We start from the raw sequence: 16,109 nt of genomic DNA on the forward strand, positions 1-16,109 counted from the left end.
ATTGCCTGGGTTGCCACCCCAGCGTAGCTGGAAGCAAAGCTCATGCTCAGCTGATACCCCTGTGTTGTTTTTCCACACCTATAGGCATGGCGATATGCTGTTTCTCTACCCCTCGAGCCCGGCTGGCTCCTCCTCAGAGACCATGGACACCTCTGTTTCCCAAGGTTTGCGGCCTGTGGGGGCCCCCCAGGTGGTGGAAGATGAGATCGACCAGTATCTGATCAAACAGGATGGGAAGATTTACCGAAATCGAGACCAGCAGCTGTAAGTACGGGTGGACTTTTGTTTCTGCCGATGCATCTGTGCCTCACCAGAGCTTGTAACATCTTGTCTGAAACCGGCAGCCAGGAAGCGTGCTATGGGAACTGCTCTATCCCTCGCTGCCCTTGAAATGTTCACAAGGGAAAACAGCCTTTGCCATTGTCCTGGAAGGTTAAATCGAGCTCTGGTGAGCCGGGGAAGGAAGCAGATACCAAAATCCCAGGGTCTTTGCCAGGAAGGACTCATTCAGAGCATCTATTGTTCTGATCAAGGTGGCCCCTGCTATGGGACTTGTGATCGTATATTTTGTGCTCCTAAAACGTTTGGAGCTTTCTAGATTAAAATGAATACTTTGAATTCTTCCCTGGGATCACCTGGCTGCCGGCGCTGTGTAGAAATACTAGGTTATGCTCTGTGTGTGGCATATTGCTTAATAAGCGTGGGCCTGCTGTCCGCAGTAGCTTCTGTTCCATATGGTCTCAATACGTAGCTCCCCGTTGTTTGGGTCCCGAGGTGACGGGCGTGCGGGGCGGCAGGGCCAGGCCTCCATCTCGCAGGAGAGGCGCGGACGGGGAAACACGCTTTCAGCCAGAGCTGCTGCCTCAGCGTCACCCAGCCAGCAGTGGGTGAGCATCAAGGTCGGATTCGTTTTCTAAACCACGGGCGGCTCCTCTGTCAGAGCGGAGACCTGAGCTCTGTCGCTCTTTCTGACCGCTGTGCAGCCTCTCCCTGCTCGGGCAGAGCCGACGCAACCCTGCATCGCTGTCTTCGGCACTGCGATGGGTGCGTGTGGCACCTCACCTGTCCCAAGCAGGAGCGCTTCTAGGTCTTCAGATCCAGCCACTCCTTACAAAGGACAAACAAGTGAAGGGAAAACCAAAGAAGTGAGTGGAAGTGTCCAATGGCAGAGACGTGGAAGTGGGACTTGGGTCTCTGCCTGCTTGGTTTTTGGCTTCCTTTCCATCGCGTGCCTTTCTAACCTTTCTGTGAAACCAGGGAGTCCATTTTGCTCACAGAAATGCAACAAAGACTAACTTTGCCGAAGCTCTTAGCTGCAAGAGGCTTGGGTAAACAAAGCAGCTTGTATTTTTTGTAAAAGTAGTAATGCAACGGTGACTTAACGCCACCATAAATCTACACTGATGCTGCTAAAATGTCCTCTGTCTGGGTGGTTGGTTTTTTTATTGCTCCCAGTTGGGTCCTGGCCTGGTGTCTGTACTGGTTGTGGGCTTGGGGCTGGACCCCTCTGCAAAGTAACTTCAGAAAGGGCTTGAGTGAAGATTTTAAAGGCAACCAGGAATTCTTTCTAAAACAGAATAGCTCGCCCTTCCTCATTGTGTTGTCTTCCCTATGGTTTATCTTTAGTGCTGCAGCAGCAAGGAAGTTTGGAGAGACGTAGCCTTTACGTGGAAAATCCTATCTAATGTTTTCAGGCTGATGATAAATGAGGGAAATGTCACATTATTGAAACAATAAAGGCAAAACCCACCACTCCATGGCAAAAACATTGTCTTTAACTTGACCGCATTTTCAAAAGAATAAATGAAGGTATTGTTCTTAGCAGGGAGCCAAAGCACAGCAGTGGATATTTATGATAAAAAGAGTGTGTCTGGGCTTGTTCCTGTATTTGTGAGAGCGTATCAATCTAAACATGAAGGGATGCTGGCGTTCGGCTGAGTGCATTAGCAGCCTTTAGTGGTCCTTTATGTACATTATCTGCCACAATACTTTGTTAAAAGCAATGCTGCAACTGGATCCCATCCATTTCATCTTTACAAGAGCCAACATCCATGCTCCTCTCTAGAGGCTTTCCTTTGAAAACTAGCACCGACCTAGTGCTGGGGCAGAGGTGTGGGAGGAATATTTTGTTGGTTTGGGTTATTTTTTTTAAAGCGATTGCCTCAAAAGGAGATGTTTTCCCCTCTGTTTTGTAACTTTACCCAGCAGGTCTTTATCTGTCCGATAAACACACGCTTCCCTGTTTGTTCCAGACCATCCTCTAGTGACTGATAAAGGATGAATTTTTTTGGTTGTCCTTTTGTTAAAACCATACAGGCCAGCCCTGTGACGTAGATTTAAAATTCTTTGAATTGAAACGCAACCTCAACACAGGGTTGTAAAACTTGAGAAGCTGTGATCTGACATTGGTTCACGTGGCTGTTCAGAGAGCAGAGCCACTTGCCAGTGACACAGACATTAGGAGGGTTTGATCTTGACCTGGGACTCTCAGATTTAACCTGAAGCTGTTGCTGTCTCTTTATGTGAAGTTATCTTGTGGTGACCCCTCTGTAACATTCCCTAGTGGGTGGAGAGTCGCTCAGAGCCATATGATTGCACAGATCTTCCACACCAAAACTGTTAGTCTAGAGCAACTTTTACAGTCTGGCTTTTCCGTTATTAAATAAGATTTCATCTAAATTTTAATCTAAATAATTTAATCTAAATCTTAATCTAAATAAGATTTCACTTATTATTATTAACAACTTCTCTTTCTCTTTGCATAGGTGTCGCCACGGCCCCTTGGGTAAATGTGTGCATTGCGTACCGCTGGAGGTAAGAGCCCCAAGAAAGTGCTCTAGAAAGTCACACGAAAGCATGTCCTCTTGGATTCAGTTTCTCCCAGTATGAACGCTTTTCCTCGGAGCGCTGCCCACGTAGAGATGGCAGCTCTGGGTCAGAATCCTGCTGTGCACTGTCAAAGGTGCCGGCTCGCATCCAGGATCGCTAAAGCTCTAGGCCTTCGTGACCCTGGGTTTATTCTGGTTAATGCTCTGTTTTTCTGCAGTAATGGGTTTAACAGAAAGTGCTTTAGAAAAGCTCCAATTTTCCTCCCTCTTCACTCTTGCCTGGATCTTCTTGTTTCATCCCCTCTCTCGTGGATCCCAGCACTTCCCAGTTTAACCACGGATTATTCAGGTTGAAGGCAACTTTAGTAACGCCTACAAACGTGCTAAGCTGTATAATTTATGGCATGAAGCAGTGATCCCTCAAAAGTCGCTCCGAGCCAAGATGGCTGTTCCCCCGCTTCCCCGCCGTGTGCTCTGGAAGCTCTTTGGCCTTGTTTGAGCAGCTGGGCTTCTTGTTTGTCGTTAGATATCGAAAGGAAAAAGCACTTTGCCTTTGAGGCTCGTTCTGATTTGTGGAGCCAATCTGTTATAAAAGTAGGAGGCGATAATAAAACTGGCTGTTGTAAAGCCCCACTGTTTCTATCACAGTAGTAGCTGCCTTGAAAATGAGCCTAAATTTTCTTGATTGTTTCCACATTGAGAGCGAGTGGGGTTGACTCTAGAACATCCATTTGTTTAGTGATCAATGTATTATCAGACAGGTGTCTGACCTGGTTTTTCTTTGTGTGGTGTTTTTGGCAGCCTTTTGATGAGGATTATTTAAACCATCTGGAACCTCCTGTGAAGCATATGTCCTTCCATGCCTACATCAGGAAGCTGACCGGAGGGGCAGACAAGTAAGAAAATCTCTGTGTTTAAGGGAATCTAGTTGTAGCTTCTTTTTTAAAATACAAATGAAAGTACAGACAGATCTCACCGGTAGTGTTGGATACAACTATTGAATGGCAAACTGAGGAGAAAACAACAAGTTAAAAAAAAGAAAAGAAGAAGGAAAAAAAAAAAAAAGACGGGGAAAAAAAAATGAAGTCTGTCTTTTTCTTTTTTTTCTTTTGCTGTGGCAATGTAATTGCTTCCAGGAAACACTACTGATGGGGGGGAGAAGGCCAGATGGAAGGAAAGAGGTTCCCTAATTATACCAAGCTCCGAGCCTGGGTCTCAAACCTCATGGAGAGGCACTGAGACTGTGGTGGACCTGGGGAGCTTTTATTCACCAACGGCTTTTCTTACCTACAAATGCGAATAGGACAGAAAGACGAGCCTAACATTCCTCAGGGCCAGATTCTGCTCTGTCCCGTGCTCCCTGTGTTCTTAGTGAAAGCCTTTCTTGTCATGGTGCCACGGTTCACCGCCCGGTAACTGGAAAATAAGGCGTCCTGCCCCGTGGTGGGGTGGAGGATGCTGTGGTGACACAGGCCAGATAAGTACTGAGCAGAGAGGAAGCACTGAAGGAAGTATTTATTTATTTATGCCTTGCTGCGGCACATGTGTTCAGCGAAGGATCTAAAGTCTCCTTCAGTGATGTCGGGAAACCCACTGTGCTCTGAAATGCAGCTCCTTTAAATAAGTTATGCAGAGGTGTGACCTTCTCCCTCCTATTCCTAAATGCCGTTGGGATTTTTTTAATGTCTTTGTGAGATGCAGCTCAAGTCCATAATACTTTCATTTGAAGGGAACTTCCCTTTGCAGGAAGCCTGTGCACATGAAAGGGGCTCAGTTTGCCCTAGCGGTATAATCTATTACTTCCCACGTGCTGCATAAATTATTTAAGGAGGGTCCCATGAGTTTTCCGTCTCTGCTCTTGCTCGAATATCTGCTTAGGAGCTGAGTCAGGGACCACATGTCGGCCTCTTGACCTCCCTCACTAAGTGGGCAGCAGAGGTTACCTGGGGACCGCAGGAGCGGAGTATCCCCCAGTGGGAGTTTGCAGGGCGCTTTGAGATCCTCTGAAGATGCAAAGCATTGGTGCCACCGTGTGTCCTCTGCCCTGCCTCCTCTATGGTGTTTCTAGCCACTTGCTTTTTCTGAGACCCAAAAGCGTTTACTGCGGTAACAGCAGCCTTCTCTTTTCCTTCTTGCAGGGGGAAATTTGTTGCCCTGGAAAACATCAGCTGTAAGATCAAATCGGGCTGTGAAGGGCACCCTCCTTGGCCAGAAGGCATTTGCACAAAGTGTCAGCCAAGTGCCATCACTCTGAATAGACAGGTGAGACGGAGCTCGCAGGAGCCCTTGTGCTTAAAGCTGAGAAGGGACTTGACTTTTATTTTTGGAGAGATGACTTCAAGAACAGCCAATTTGGAGCAAGAAGCCTTTGCGTATTGGCAGTTGTTGGGGAACTGGCTGTTAAGGTCTTCAGTCCTTGCGGAAAAGGACTCCAAAATGTATCTGGTTCAGCAGTTTCCTCTCAATGTGGAGGACATCTGAGCTGGCACCGCTAGCGATGAATCTCCACTCTTTTTCCGCATGGGATCCAAAAGGCCACCCACTGTTTCTTCTTGTTTCCTCTTAAATTTCACTGTAGTTGCAAAGGCTCTTGGGATAAGGGCCCTAGTAAAGAAGCCAAGCTAATGGGGTGCTGGGGGTGCTCAGTGCATCCCCACAGTCCAGCCCGTGGTGGGTTCTGCTTGCTGGGCAGGGGAGTGGTGCTGAAGGCGGCAGAGGGGAGAGGGAGGGAGCCAGCTAGCTTTCCCTGTCCCTGCTCTGGCAGGGTGCAGCTGTAAGGGGTGGTGTGCGTCCTAGGCAGCTGGGAAGGTATTGGCGGTAGGCGAACTAAACAGACCTAGCCGAGGATGGCCTGACGCTTGAACTTTGTCAAACAGAAATACAGGCATGTTGACAACATCATGTTTGAGAACCACACAATTGCAGATCGCTTCCTAGACTTCTGGCGGAAGACAGGAAACCAACATCTTGGGTATCTGTATGGCCGGTACACAGAGCACAAAGACATCCCTCTGGGGATCCGGGCGGAGGTTGCTGCCATCTATGAACCCCCACAGGTAAAAACTGGGTGCCGTGGCATCAGTGTCGACTCGTAAAGATAATCGGGGAACACGGAAACACTTTTTTGTTTGGGAAACCCCCTGCAGTATTTCTGACTGCAGCTCCATAAGGAGAACGGTCCCGTGAAAAAGATGTTGTGATTGATGTCTTTGTGTTATTGCCCCTGAAAGGATTTTAAAACCCAGATTTGCTTTTTGTTATTTTTACACTCTCTTTTACATTACTCTTTGCTCAGATGATTTAAAGCTAGGGTGACTTCGTAACAGTGGATTTCACTCTTCGTGTTTCCTTGATTACTGGATTTCCAAGGTTATGGTACAGAACAGCTTGAAAACAAATTCTGTACTAGGAAAAAAAAGTTGCAGCCCTTGCTTCAATTTCTTACCAGCTCTCTGGGAAAATTTAAGCAGCTTAATTAGACAAAAATGAAGTCTGCTGCCTTGATCGGGAGGCCGGGGATGAGATTTGATGCCTCGGAGCAGCCGGGAGTCCCCGCTAGATGGTGCACGGCACCACACGGCGCCGCGCTCGGCACAGCCGAGTCCTCCCGGGAGGCTGCAGCCAGAGCGGGTCCCGCCGAGCCTGGCCTCCCGGGGAACCCAAAAGCCGAATTCAGTGTCTCAGAGCTGAAAATGGAGGTGGCAAATACAAAAAGCCACTCTGCCCGCAGCACAAGGCTTGGCTGGAAGTTGAGTTTGCCTACTGGCTTCTTCACTGCTGACCAAAGTCACTTTTCTAAGTGCAGACACTATGTATACAAACATATCGTGGTGGATCATATGTTTTCTTCCTCTTGATGATTTCTGCAGGGTTGCTAGAGTAAAATGCAAGAGATTTGTCAGTGGAAAAGAATAAATGGATCTTTGGGCCTGTGCGTGTGAGAGCAGAATTGCAAGCCTTTTATAAGTTCTTCCCTTTCCAATATGAACAGAGCCGTGCCCGCTATTGTCTCAATATCGCTGTTAAGCCCCTGCTTTGGAAGTTCATATGCTTCTAGTTGTGCACGGTAAAAGCAAGGAAGCTTTTGCTCTCCCGGAAAGCAGTCTCTGCCGTGCATCTTGGCACGGCATCTCCCCACACGAGAAAGCTTGCCTCTGAAACGCACCCAGATGGGAGTCGTGTTTTCCAGAGCACGGGGGGAAGGCCTGGGCGTGGGCTCTTGGATTCACTGGATTTCTGCCTCTCTGCTGCTCAAAGATTCAAACAAACGAAACGGCGGTACAAAACTGGCAGGTTGAACACAGAGCTTTGGAAAAATTATATGATCTCTCGCCTTTTCCAAAGTGCTCGGAAACAGCAATGGCCTGTTTGTAAATGCCGAGTCTTTCATTCATAAACCCCGACATAGTTTGCAAACGTAGCTGAAGAGCTCCAACAGGATGGGTCTGTGAGTAGAGGAGGTCTCCGGGGTGAAACCAGCCGGTGGTAATGCCGAAGGGGAAACCCGGACCTCTGCTTCCATCCTCTGCCTCGCTCCTGACAATGACTAAGTGTACTGTGGTTTTTCCTGTTCTGTCTTACTAGCGGGTTTTCCTTTGCTGCAGATTGGTACACAGAACAGCCTGGAGATCCTGGAAGATCCAAAAGCTGAGGTGGTGGATGAGATCGCTGCAAAGCTTGGACTGAGAAAGGTTAGGATGTTGTCGGATCTCGTGCGTCTTTGTTTGGCAATGAAGAAAATCGTCGGCAGTTCTCTTCAGCTCCACGGGGTTATTCAAGACCGTTTGGGCACACCTGAAATCTAGCTTAAGTGTCGGTAGCTCTTATGCTTTTAGGTATGAAAAAACAAAACGAGAGCATTTTCCTGAGCACAAGCATCTAGCAGGGATGTGCAGCTGAAGTCAGCAGCCCTCTGTCATGAATGACATCAAAGGGAGCAGCAAAGAAGCAGAAACACGATTTTCCCCTTATTTCTCCTCAGAAAGGAGCCATTCCTGGTGGCATCTCCCCGGTGAGTGCTAATTTGGCACAGATGTCGCTGGAGCTGCCTTCTGAGTTTGTTCTTCCTTTTGACAGAATCAGTGCTCCGATCCCAGGAGCAGAGGCTCCTGCTTGTTTTTTATTCTCCTCTGTGGGGTCCTGCCTCTTGGTGCTGCTCAGGCAGGCTGCGGTGAGTTAATCTGTACGTTGGTTTAGAGGTGCAGGTCCCCCAGCAGCTGAGCCTCAGTCCTCTGTTCCCCTCGTGCCCACAGCCTGCCAGTCATCCGATCAGGACGTACGGCTATTGGGATCCGCTGGTTTGCTGACATCTCTCAAATCTGCACTGATACTTTCCAGTTTGGGAAATCTTTTGGTATCGTGTGAATGCCAGGAATGAGATGTACACAAACAAGATTTGACTTGCTAAAGAAAACACAAATCAGAAAAGGCTCAGTACAGTAGACTATAAACATCTGTGGTGAGGTCTTTTGTTCTCTGAAGATAAGATCTTTAGCCTTTTGCCAGTGTCTGAAGCAAAGCTTCTGTGTGTGTGTTATTTATTTCCATGCTTTTCCTCTGCTTCTCACATCAGATATTTTTAATCAATATGACTTAACGCGTAACTCACTGCTGGTTGCAGATTTTTGTCTGTCTGGGCTCTGCTAGGAATCTGAATCAGCAGTTCTTCCTCTGAAGGGTTAATGCTGTGGGAGTTGGTCACGAGGGGGCTGATCAGAGCTGGTTTTAGCACGTGTGTGTAGAAGGGTTCACGCAGCGGTGTGTGTGTACACATCTACACTCCTATGTGCAAACAGTGCAGAAAGCAGGAATGTGGTTTTTGGATCGGAGCAGACTCTGATTTGGAATGAATCATACTCCAGTGGGAACATATGAGCTTTATCTTAACTAGTGACTGCGAGCTTCAAAATGATATCATGTGAGCTGCTTTGTCATCTGCTGGCACTCCCAGCGCTGCTTCGCTCTGAATGCTCAATAGGAAATGCTTTTTGCTGTGGGTGGGAGGAGGTAGCGGCTGAGAGGCCTCTTGCAGCCTCCAGATCTTTCCATGAAAAAATATTCCATAGTGAAACATAAAGCTGCAGGTGCCCCCGGCCGGCCAGCTGGCATGCTGCTCCTGGAAATCGGATTCAAATGAGCCCGGCACAGCTGGGAGAGCCATTTCCTTCAGGCAGCATACAGCAGGGCCGTGCGAGGAGCCAAGAACATCTTGTCCTGCTAGGAGAAAATGTATAAGCTCTCTTCTGGTTTGTTTGTGGTTTTTTTTTTTTTTTCTTTTTTTTCTTAAAGCAGCTTTCTCCATAACACTTCTTTATAGGTTGGCTGGATATTTACTGATCTGGTCTCTGAAGACACACGGAAAGGGACTGTTCGATACAGCAGAAACAAGGTGAGATTCAAGTGTGCAGCTAATTAAAGCTGCTGGTACTGAGAGTTTGTGTAATCGCATAAACGCTGGCTGTGCCAAGCAGAGTACTGAGCCAGGGCAGCACAGGGCTGGAGGTGATGCTGGGACTGGAATTCTTGTGAAACGGGGCTTTTCAGAAGCTTCTGAAGGAAAAGGAGCTTGAGCTTGAAGAGCACTGTTAGGGGTTTCAAGCTGTTTGGATAGCATGCAAAGCTGCCTGCAGTCCTTCACCCACTCTGCTTTAAGAAAGTGGTGCTTGTGGTTTAAGAAAACTTAGTAGAGCGGAGGGAGTGGGGTTGTGCGAGGTGCAAACTCAGTGAGCAAAAGTGACTCAGTCAGAGGACGTTCCTATGGGCTGGGCTTTGTGAGATATACGTGGCTCAAACTCTGACCTTCTCGGCTTCCTGTAATTCTAAAATCAATGATACCCCTATTTGGAAAATGAAACCCCGTTTAGGAGAAGAAGAAAAAAAAAAGGTGTGTCAAGGTGGGTGGAACTAGCAGTGGGACAGTCCTGGCGAGAGCCAGGCTGAGGGCTGGAGAGCTGACATGTTGCATTCTTTTCCCAGTCTCTGCAGCAACTTTCTACGAAAGCATGTTTTACTAGGGTGTTGGTAGCTTTCTTTGGCTGCAGACCAGGGAAATAGGTCTAGGCTACATCACGTTGTCCTTTTTATTGACATTTCTGCTCTCCCCTCAGGACACGTATTATCTAAGTGCAGAAGAGTGCATCACAGCTGGAAACTTTCAGAACCAGCAGCCCAACATCTGTCGCCTTTCTCCAGACGGTCATTTTGGATCCAAATTTGTCACAGTTGTGGCTACAGGTATAAACTGGCCTCGGCTTGCCCCGGCCCTCTTGGTTACAAATGAATTATCTCTTGTTAATAAAAGCAGAATATGCAGCTCTGCTAGAAGAAGTCAGACGTCCTGGTCCCCAGCTGTCCTATTTAACAAGGGTTTTTCCTTGCTCTACCGAGTAAAATACTTTTTCGTTCTTTGCGCTGTCTTCTCTATAATTATTTACCCTGTTCCTGGCAGGAAACTTAATTGAGGCTCAGACCTGGACCATCCACCTCTCTGATCCAGAAAGCATTTTTTGCCTGCAGCCAGGGGAATAACTGTTGCTCGCTTTTCTGTTTTGAATCTTTAAGCTCCAAACTCTGTTGCCTGAAAGCGGCAGTGCAGAACCACGGCAAGCCGGCTCCTGAAAGTTACTCTGGCTGGTTCAGCGTAAAGGAGGGACCTTTATCTCCCTTGTGTCGCTGTCAGGGAAACCCTTACGTAGGATGCTGTGCTCTTCCGTGCTTGGAAACGTTTTTTGTTTGCCTGAATAAAAGAGAGAAGCCTGCAAACTGCTTTGCTTTGTCACCTCTGATTTTAGCTGTTTTCACAGCAAGTCTCCAGAGGCACTGTGGAAGAGTCTGCGCTGCCCGGGCTGCGAGGGGAGATGTTGGCATGCGCTGGGAGAGTTGTAGCGTTAGAAGTTCAATCTGCTGTTCTCTACGGGATGACACATGTATTCATTTAAAATTTCCCTGGAGGAGATATGCTGGGTTCTGGGTCTATTTAACACAATGAAAAAAATGCATGACTTCCAAATAGCATCCAATGTAAAAACTGAAAGTGTGATATTACGTTGCCTCCTCTGAGCCCAGTTTTTGTAAGTGTTCCCGGAGCCTTTTTCAGTGAAAATGCTCTCGTTCAGTTACAGGCCTGTGCAATCAGACAGCTGCCCATACATTCCAGGCTGCTAAACGCATCCATCTTTGATTAAAGATAGATGTGTGTATCTCTCACTCTTTTTTTTATTTATTTCTGTTGTTTGTTTTTAAACAAGGTGTTTTACTGAGAAAATGATGGCTAGCTTTGTTCAGGCCTTCCCCGTGTCTTGGTCTATGTTTAATTTCTAGGAGTGTTTGTTCTGGAGCAGTGAGTGATTGAGGTTAGAGATCAAAGGGTAGAAAACAAATATTTCCTCTTTTCTGTTCCAGATAATTTCATTCTCTTCTGTTAAATCAGCCCATCAGGTTTCTATTTAAACACTTTATTCCTTCCTTTTGTGCCGTATAAATATATTTGGATAGTTTGCATCAACTTTGCCTTTAAATCCTCTACATGGATTAATTCCTATCCCCTCCTGAATTCCTAGGTTTGGAAATAGTAACGTTTTCCTACCATCTGTCTGTATCTTCTCTTTCCAGTTGTATTCTAATGACATATGACCTGATGTTGCTTACATTATCCAAATTAAAGCGCCAAGCATGTGATCTATCAGTGAGCCAGGGTCTTAATTTCCACTTTCCTTGTCAGATTTCCACCAAGCCATCCATTACAGGCTGAGAAAACACTTTTTCTTCTTATGCCTGACATTACTAGGTGACCAACCCATAATCTGCAGCCCATGGTTCCTTGGAAATGAAACGGGCTCACAGGAGCTGTGTGCCTGGTTTTTGTTTTGAAAGAGAGAAGATACCTGCAGGGTAGGGGGAGGGTGATGCTATCAGGAGCCTTCCGAAAGGGCAGCTTCACCTCCTTTAAGCTCCTGGCAAAGCACTCTTGCTGTCCCTCCAGGGGTCTGTCCTGTTAGGCTAGCTGTGAAAATGTGTGTTACTAAATAAATGTAGAGCTTAGAGGGGATTCTTGCCTAGAAGTACTTCCCATGCAGCGGCACCGGCGGTTTCATCTCACCATTCTTCGCTGTTAGCAAGACCATCGTGTTTAATGTTGCTCTTTGAGTCGTGCCTCTCTGAGTTACACTGGGCAAATCGCTCTCGTGTGGGATTTTTAACCAGCCTTTTCTCTTCCAGGTGGTCCCGACAACCAGGTCCACTTTGAGGGGTACCAGGTCTCGAATCAGTGCATGGCGCTGGTTCGAGATGAGTGTTTGCTGCCCTGCCGAGATGCACCGGAGCTGGGCTATGCCAAGGAGTCCAGCAGTGAGCAGTATGTGCCTGATGTGTTCTATAAGGTAAGGGCTGCGTGCCTGTGGGGGGGGGGGAGCTGCAAAAACGGCTCTGCCGCGTGTCTGGAATTCAGTATGGCCAGCTCAGGAAAGGATGTCTTTGAGGTCTGAATTATTTTCAGTAGTAACCGTTCACCACATGTCTGCAAAGTAATTGCATAAGCTCCGTTTCCCCCTCGTAAATGTGCTGTTATGGTTTCCAGTGCAGCAGTAGCCACTGGCTATCCAGCTTCTAAATGAGGTCTGCAGTGATCCACCGAGAGCCCATAGCAAGTGCTCTGAATTCACCTCCTCTTCCGTATTTGTTGGCAGTATTTGCCATGCTTCTCTGTTGATTCTAATCCCCAGCTGAGTTCAGCTTCCTCCACTGCACAGCCATATGATGTGTGCTAGCACAAACGGTGCGGTGAAAGCGGTGGGTTCCTTATGCGATGCCAGGGATTCGCTCGTGTGCGACGCTTACAGGCACCAACTGGGCAGCAGATGCAACAAAAGCTAGTGTAGTTCATGCAGCAAGAGGAGAGACGGCCCTGTGCGTGCTTCTCTGCAACAAAAGGAAGGTGCGAAGGCTTTCAGAGCAAGGGCAGGACTGGGCTGTGCCCCGGCATTCCTCTCTAGTACTGGGGTTACTGCCTGTGCCCAGGTCCTGCTATCAGGTCAGACAGTAAACTCCAAAAACTGGTCCCGAGGAGCAGCGGGGGATACATGCATCCAGAGCGGATCCAAAATACCCTTGTTGAAGTGTCATGCAAGAGCACGGCTGGGAACCTGTCTGCTGCAGTTTTCGGTACAGTTTGTTAGTGATGAATGGACTGTCATTATTCCCTTGACGGTTGTTTCTGGAGATCTTCAGCCCCGCTGCATCTGCAGGGCCGAGTTAGAAACTTGGGGACAGGATCTCTGCGGAGGCTAATAGCACTGCTTCTCAAACTTGTGTATGTTGGTGCCCCGTGAGCAAGGACAGAGGAATTAATTAATGGCACTGCTTGCCAACTAATTAGCCATCCATCACCCAAGTTAGTTATTTCATTCTTGTTTGTGTCTGATATTCACAGCCCGCTCAGCCTGCAGCGCTCCTGCTGCCTGTGTTAAAGCTGTCCGTTAAGGAGCGCAGGATAAGCAAAGCTACCTTCACTCGGGGCGACTCAAGTGAGCGTATTGTGCACCAACAACAGAAACGGAGCTGGTCAAAATGCTCTTGTATGCCCTGAACCTGAGACCGGGGAATGCTGGCCTGGGTGAATTAGCCCGCAAGACTCCGTCTTCCCCCTCCACCCCTTAACGCTGAACTGCTGGCTTGTCTTGACACCACCTGAAAATGAGGAACACCTCTTGGCTAAATTCAGTGCTTGAGAGGAATCTGCCCTCTCGGAAAGGTAGATGGAATCCGTGCCTTTTTCCTCAGCACGCAGACAGCTTGCTCTTAGGAGCTGATAAGCCAGGTCCGATTTAGATACAGCAGAGCTCGATTGTGCAAGGGTTGGCCCTGAACGTGAAGATGAGATCATCTCCTGGCGTGCTGCAGTCCTGCTCCGGAGGAGCCCGTGCTGTGCCACAGTCAGGGTGCAGCCTTGCAGGAGGTCCCGTAGGTCTGTGTCCCACATGTGGGCCACCCTGGGTGTTCGGAGTAGCAGGAAGCCAGTGGGTGTTCCCATAAGGTCTTCACTCCCATTCGTAATCTGAAGCAGGGAGGTAAACAAAATGCTAACTGATGGCTCCAGCCTTCTGTGGAAATTTCCATGAACCACTGATTCACTGGGTCGGGCTGCAGCTTATTTCATATGTTTTATAACTTCTATCCCTAATTGCCTTTTTCATGATGTGCTCAAGGAAGGCTTGAGGACTGCTCTGGCGGGTGTAATTGTCCTTCAGACTTAAACGTGTTTGGCTGTAGGATCTCTTAATTTTTTTTTTTTTTAATGTTCTTAAATCAATGGAAAGCTTAGTCACTCCTGGCTTTGAAAACCTTTGGGGTCTCATTAAATGTGCGAGGCTTGAGGTCAGAGACACTACCTCATAGTTACTGGGTTGGTGACAACAATGGTGTCAAAGCATTGGTTAAATACAGTACGAGGAGCAGGAGTCCAGTGCTTGGCTTCGCGGCAGGGGACAGCTGCTTCGTGGTGCAGTACCCTGCTCCCCCTTTCTCTGCTGAAACTGCAGGAGCTGAGCAGCTTTCTCCCCAGTCCTCGATGTGGGGGTTCCCCTCTGTGCTGCCCCCCCAGCTAGCTTTGGGCAGAAAGCTGCACTTTTGAGTAGTTGCTGCATTTTGTCTCGGACTGAGAAGCTGTCACCTGGTAGAGAGAAAAATCCATATATATATTTTTATGTAATATGCAAGTATTCATTTGAAAAGCCCGTTAGGATGAAAGGAGCTATACAAATTTATTCTAATTGGATGAGAACCGGAAGGCCAATGTTTGTGTAGTATGGATGTATTTATAGGAAAAACTATGCATCCAGATGCAAGGCAAAAATCGATTGAGCTCTCGTATCTGTCTGCAGCAGGGTAACGCCGTAGGTTCACCTTCGGCTTTGCGAATAGGAAAAGGTGCCGCTGTTCGCATCTATAGCGAAATGTAAGCCAACAGCTGTACTTCAGTCACGTTGTTCAAAGACGTCTTGTACCTCCGCTCGCGGTAGGTGTTGTACTTCAGCGATGACTGCTGAGAAATGCATCGGGATTGGTAATGCTGCAGATGCAAGAAGGGGGTGAGGACCCATGCTCCAGGCAGGAGAGCTGCAACTTCAGGGACTTCACCGTGCAGGCGAAGAGGTGCCTGGAAAGAGAGGAACGGCTGTCTTTGGTCAGCGAGCTGTTTTTCCATGGTTTGCGCCGTGTTTTGTGTTTGTGGAGTGGGAGCAGGGGCTACCACGTCCCCCGGGGCTGCAGCTGTTCCTGCCTGAACGTGACTCACCTCCACGGTGTGTTAGCTTAGATGGGCTTTTCTTCCATGGAAATAGGAAAACTGATGGCACCGGCGTTGTCCTGCCTCAGGAGGCGAGGCGTTTTTCCTGAGCCTCTAGCCTTGTGATTTCTGTATTTCTTTACCATTCTCTTTATGTTGGCCACTAGCCCTGCTGCTTAGAGGAACCACCCCAGTGGAATTGGCAGTATGCGCTTTCTACATGCGGCCGTTGCTTTCCTGGCTCGTGAAGGCTAGAGTTCTGCTCTAGCGTGAAAGTCGAGGGCTTTGGGGACCATGAGTACGAGTTACTTTGCTCTGAGATGCCTCTCCAGGTAAGATTAGCCAGAAGGAAGAAAACATCCCCCTTCGCCTCCTGGGTTGTCTGTGAAGCGTCACAGCGCAGTGCTGTTTCCAATTCGAATGTTGCACAACCGGTACATGCTTCTTGGCGAGTTCAGTGCAACGAAACTCATGAAGGAGTCGCTCTTGTCAAGACACAGACACACAAGTCGGGGTAACCGTTCTCTTTGTCAGTAAAGACGACGAAGTTGCAATGGCCACTTCACCCTGTTTCTCAGCTGGGTGAGGGAGAGCCCAGCTGAATATTACATATGGGCGTTTTCCATTCCCTGTCTTCTGCCCTCGAGCAGCCGCCTCCTTTATCCATCTGGTTCTAGAAAATAACCATATTGATTTTGATTTCACTGAGTATGTACCTTCCAAACCGTGGGTTGATTATTCAGAGCTGAAGCTACTTGCGACTGGTGCTCAGTGCCCCAGCCGGGTGTGATCCCTCCCGCTGGGCTGCCTGCACCCCGTGCCTGCTGTCCGTCTGCTCCCAGCTCCCTGCGGTCAGTCTGCCGAGCCCCTAACTTTGCAGTGCTGCGGCATTGCCTAACTCTGCTCCCCGCAGAGCTGGATGCTCTGCTCCACGGTTAGCTTCATGGGCAGCTCAGCCTCCCACCGAACAGGGGAAAGAGATTGCTGTGTTTTACAGACCC

General features: G+C 48.2%; 1 protein-coding gene across 1 annotated transcript in view; it reads left to right on the top strand.

Annotated features, from left to right (window-relative positions):
- The window catches only part of NPLOC4 (NPL4 homolog, ubiquitin recognition factor), a 31,643-nt gene that overhangs the window by 5,608 nt on the left and 9,926 nt on the right, over positions 1 to 16,109 (top strand). The window contains exons 4-12 of the mRNA XM_076353467.1: positions 85 to 264; positions 2,766 to 2,814; positions 3,630 to 3,724; positions 4,967 to 5,090; positions 5,705 to 5,884; positions 7,433 to 7,519; positions 9,145 to 9,216; positions 9,935 to 10,061; positions 12,045 to 12,205. Of these exons, the coding sequence (XP_076209582.1) occupies positions 85 to 264; positions 2,766 to 2,814; positions 3,630 to 3,724; positions 4,967 to 5,090; positions 5,705 to 5,884; positions 7,433 to 7,519; positions 9,145 to 9,216; positions 9,935 to 10,061; positions 12,045 to 12,205 (1,075 nt within the window). The remainder of the gene's footprint in view (positions 1 to 84; positions 265 to 2,765; positions 2,815 to 3,629; positions 3,725 to 4,966; positions 5,091 to 5,704; positions 5,885 to 7,432; positions 7,520 to 9,144; positions 9,217 to 9,934; positions 10,062 to 12,044; positions 12,206 to 16,109) is intronic.

This window comes from Aptenodytes patagonicus, chromosome 16 (genome assembly GCF_965638725.1).
Source record: "Aptenodytes patagonicus chromosome 16, bAptPat1.pri.cur, whole genome shotgun sequence".
NCBI lineage: Eukaryota > Metazoa > Chordata > Aves > Sphenisciformes > Spheniscidae > Aptenodytes > Aptenodytes patagonicus.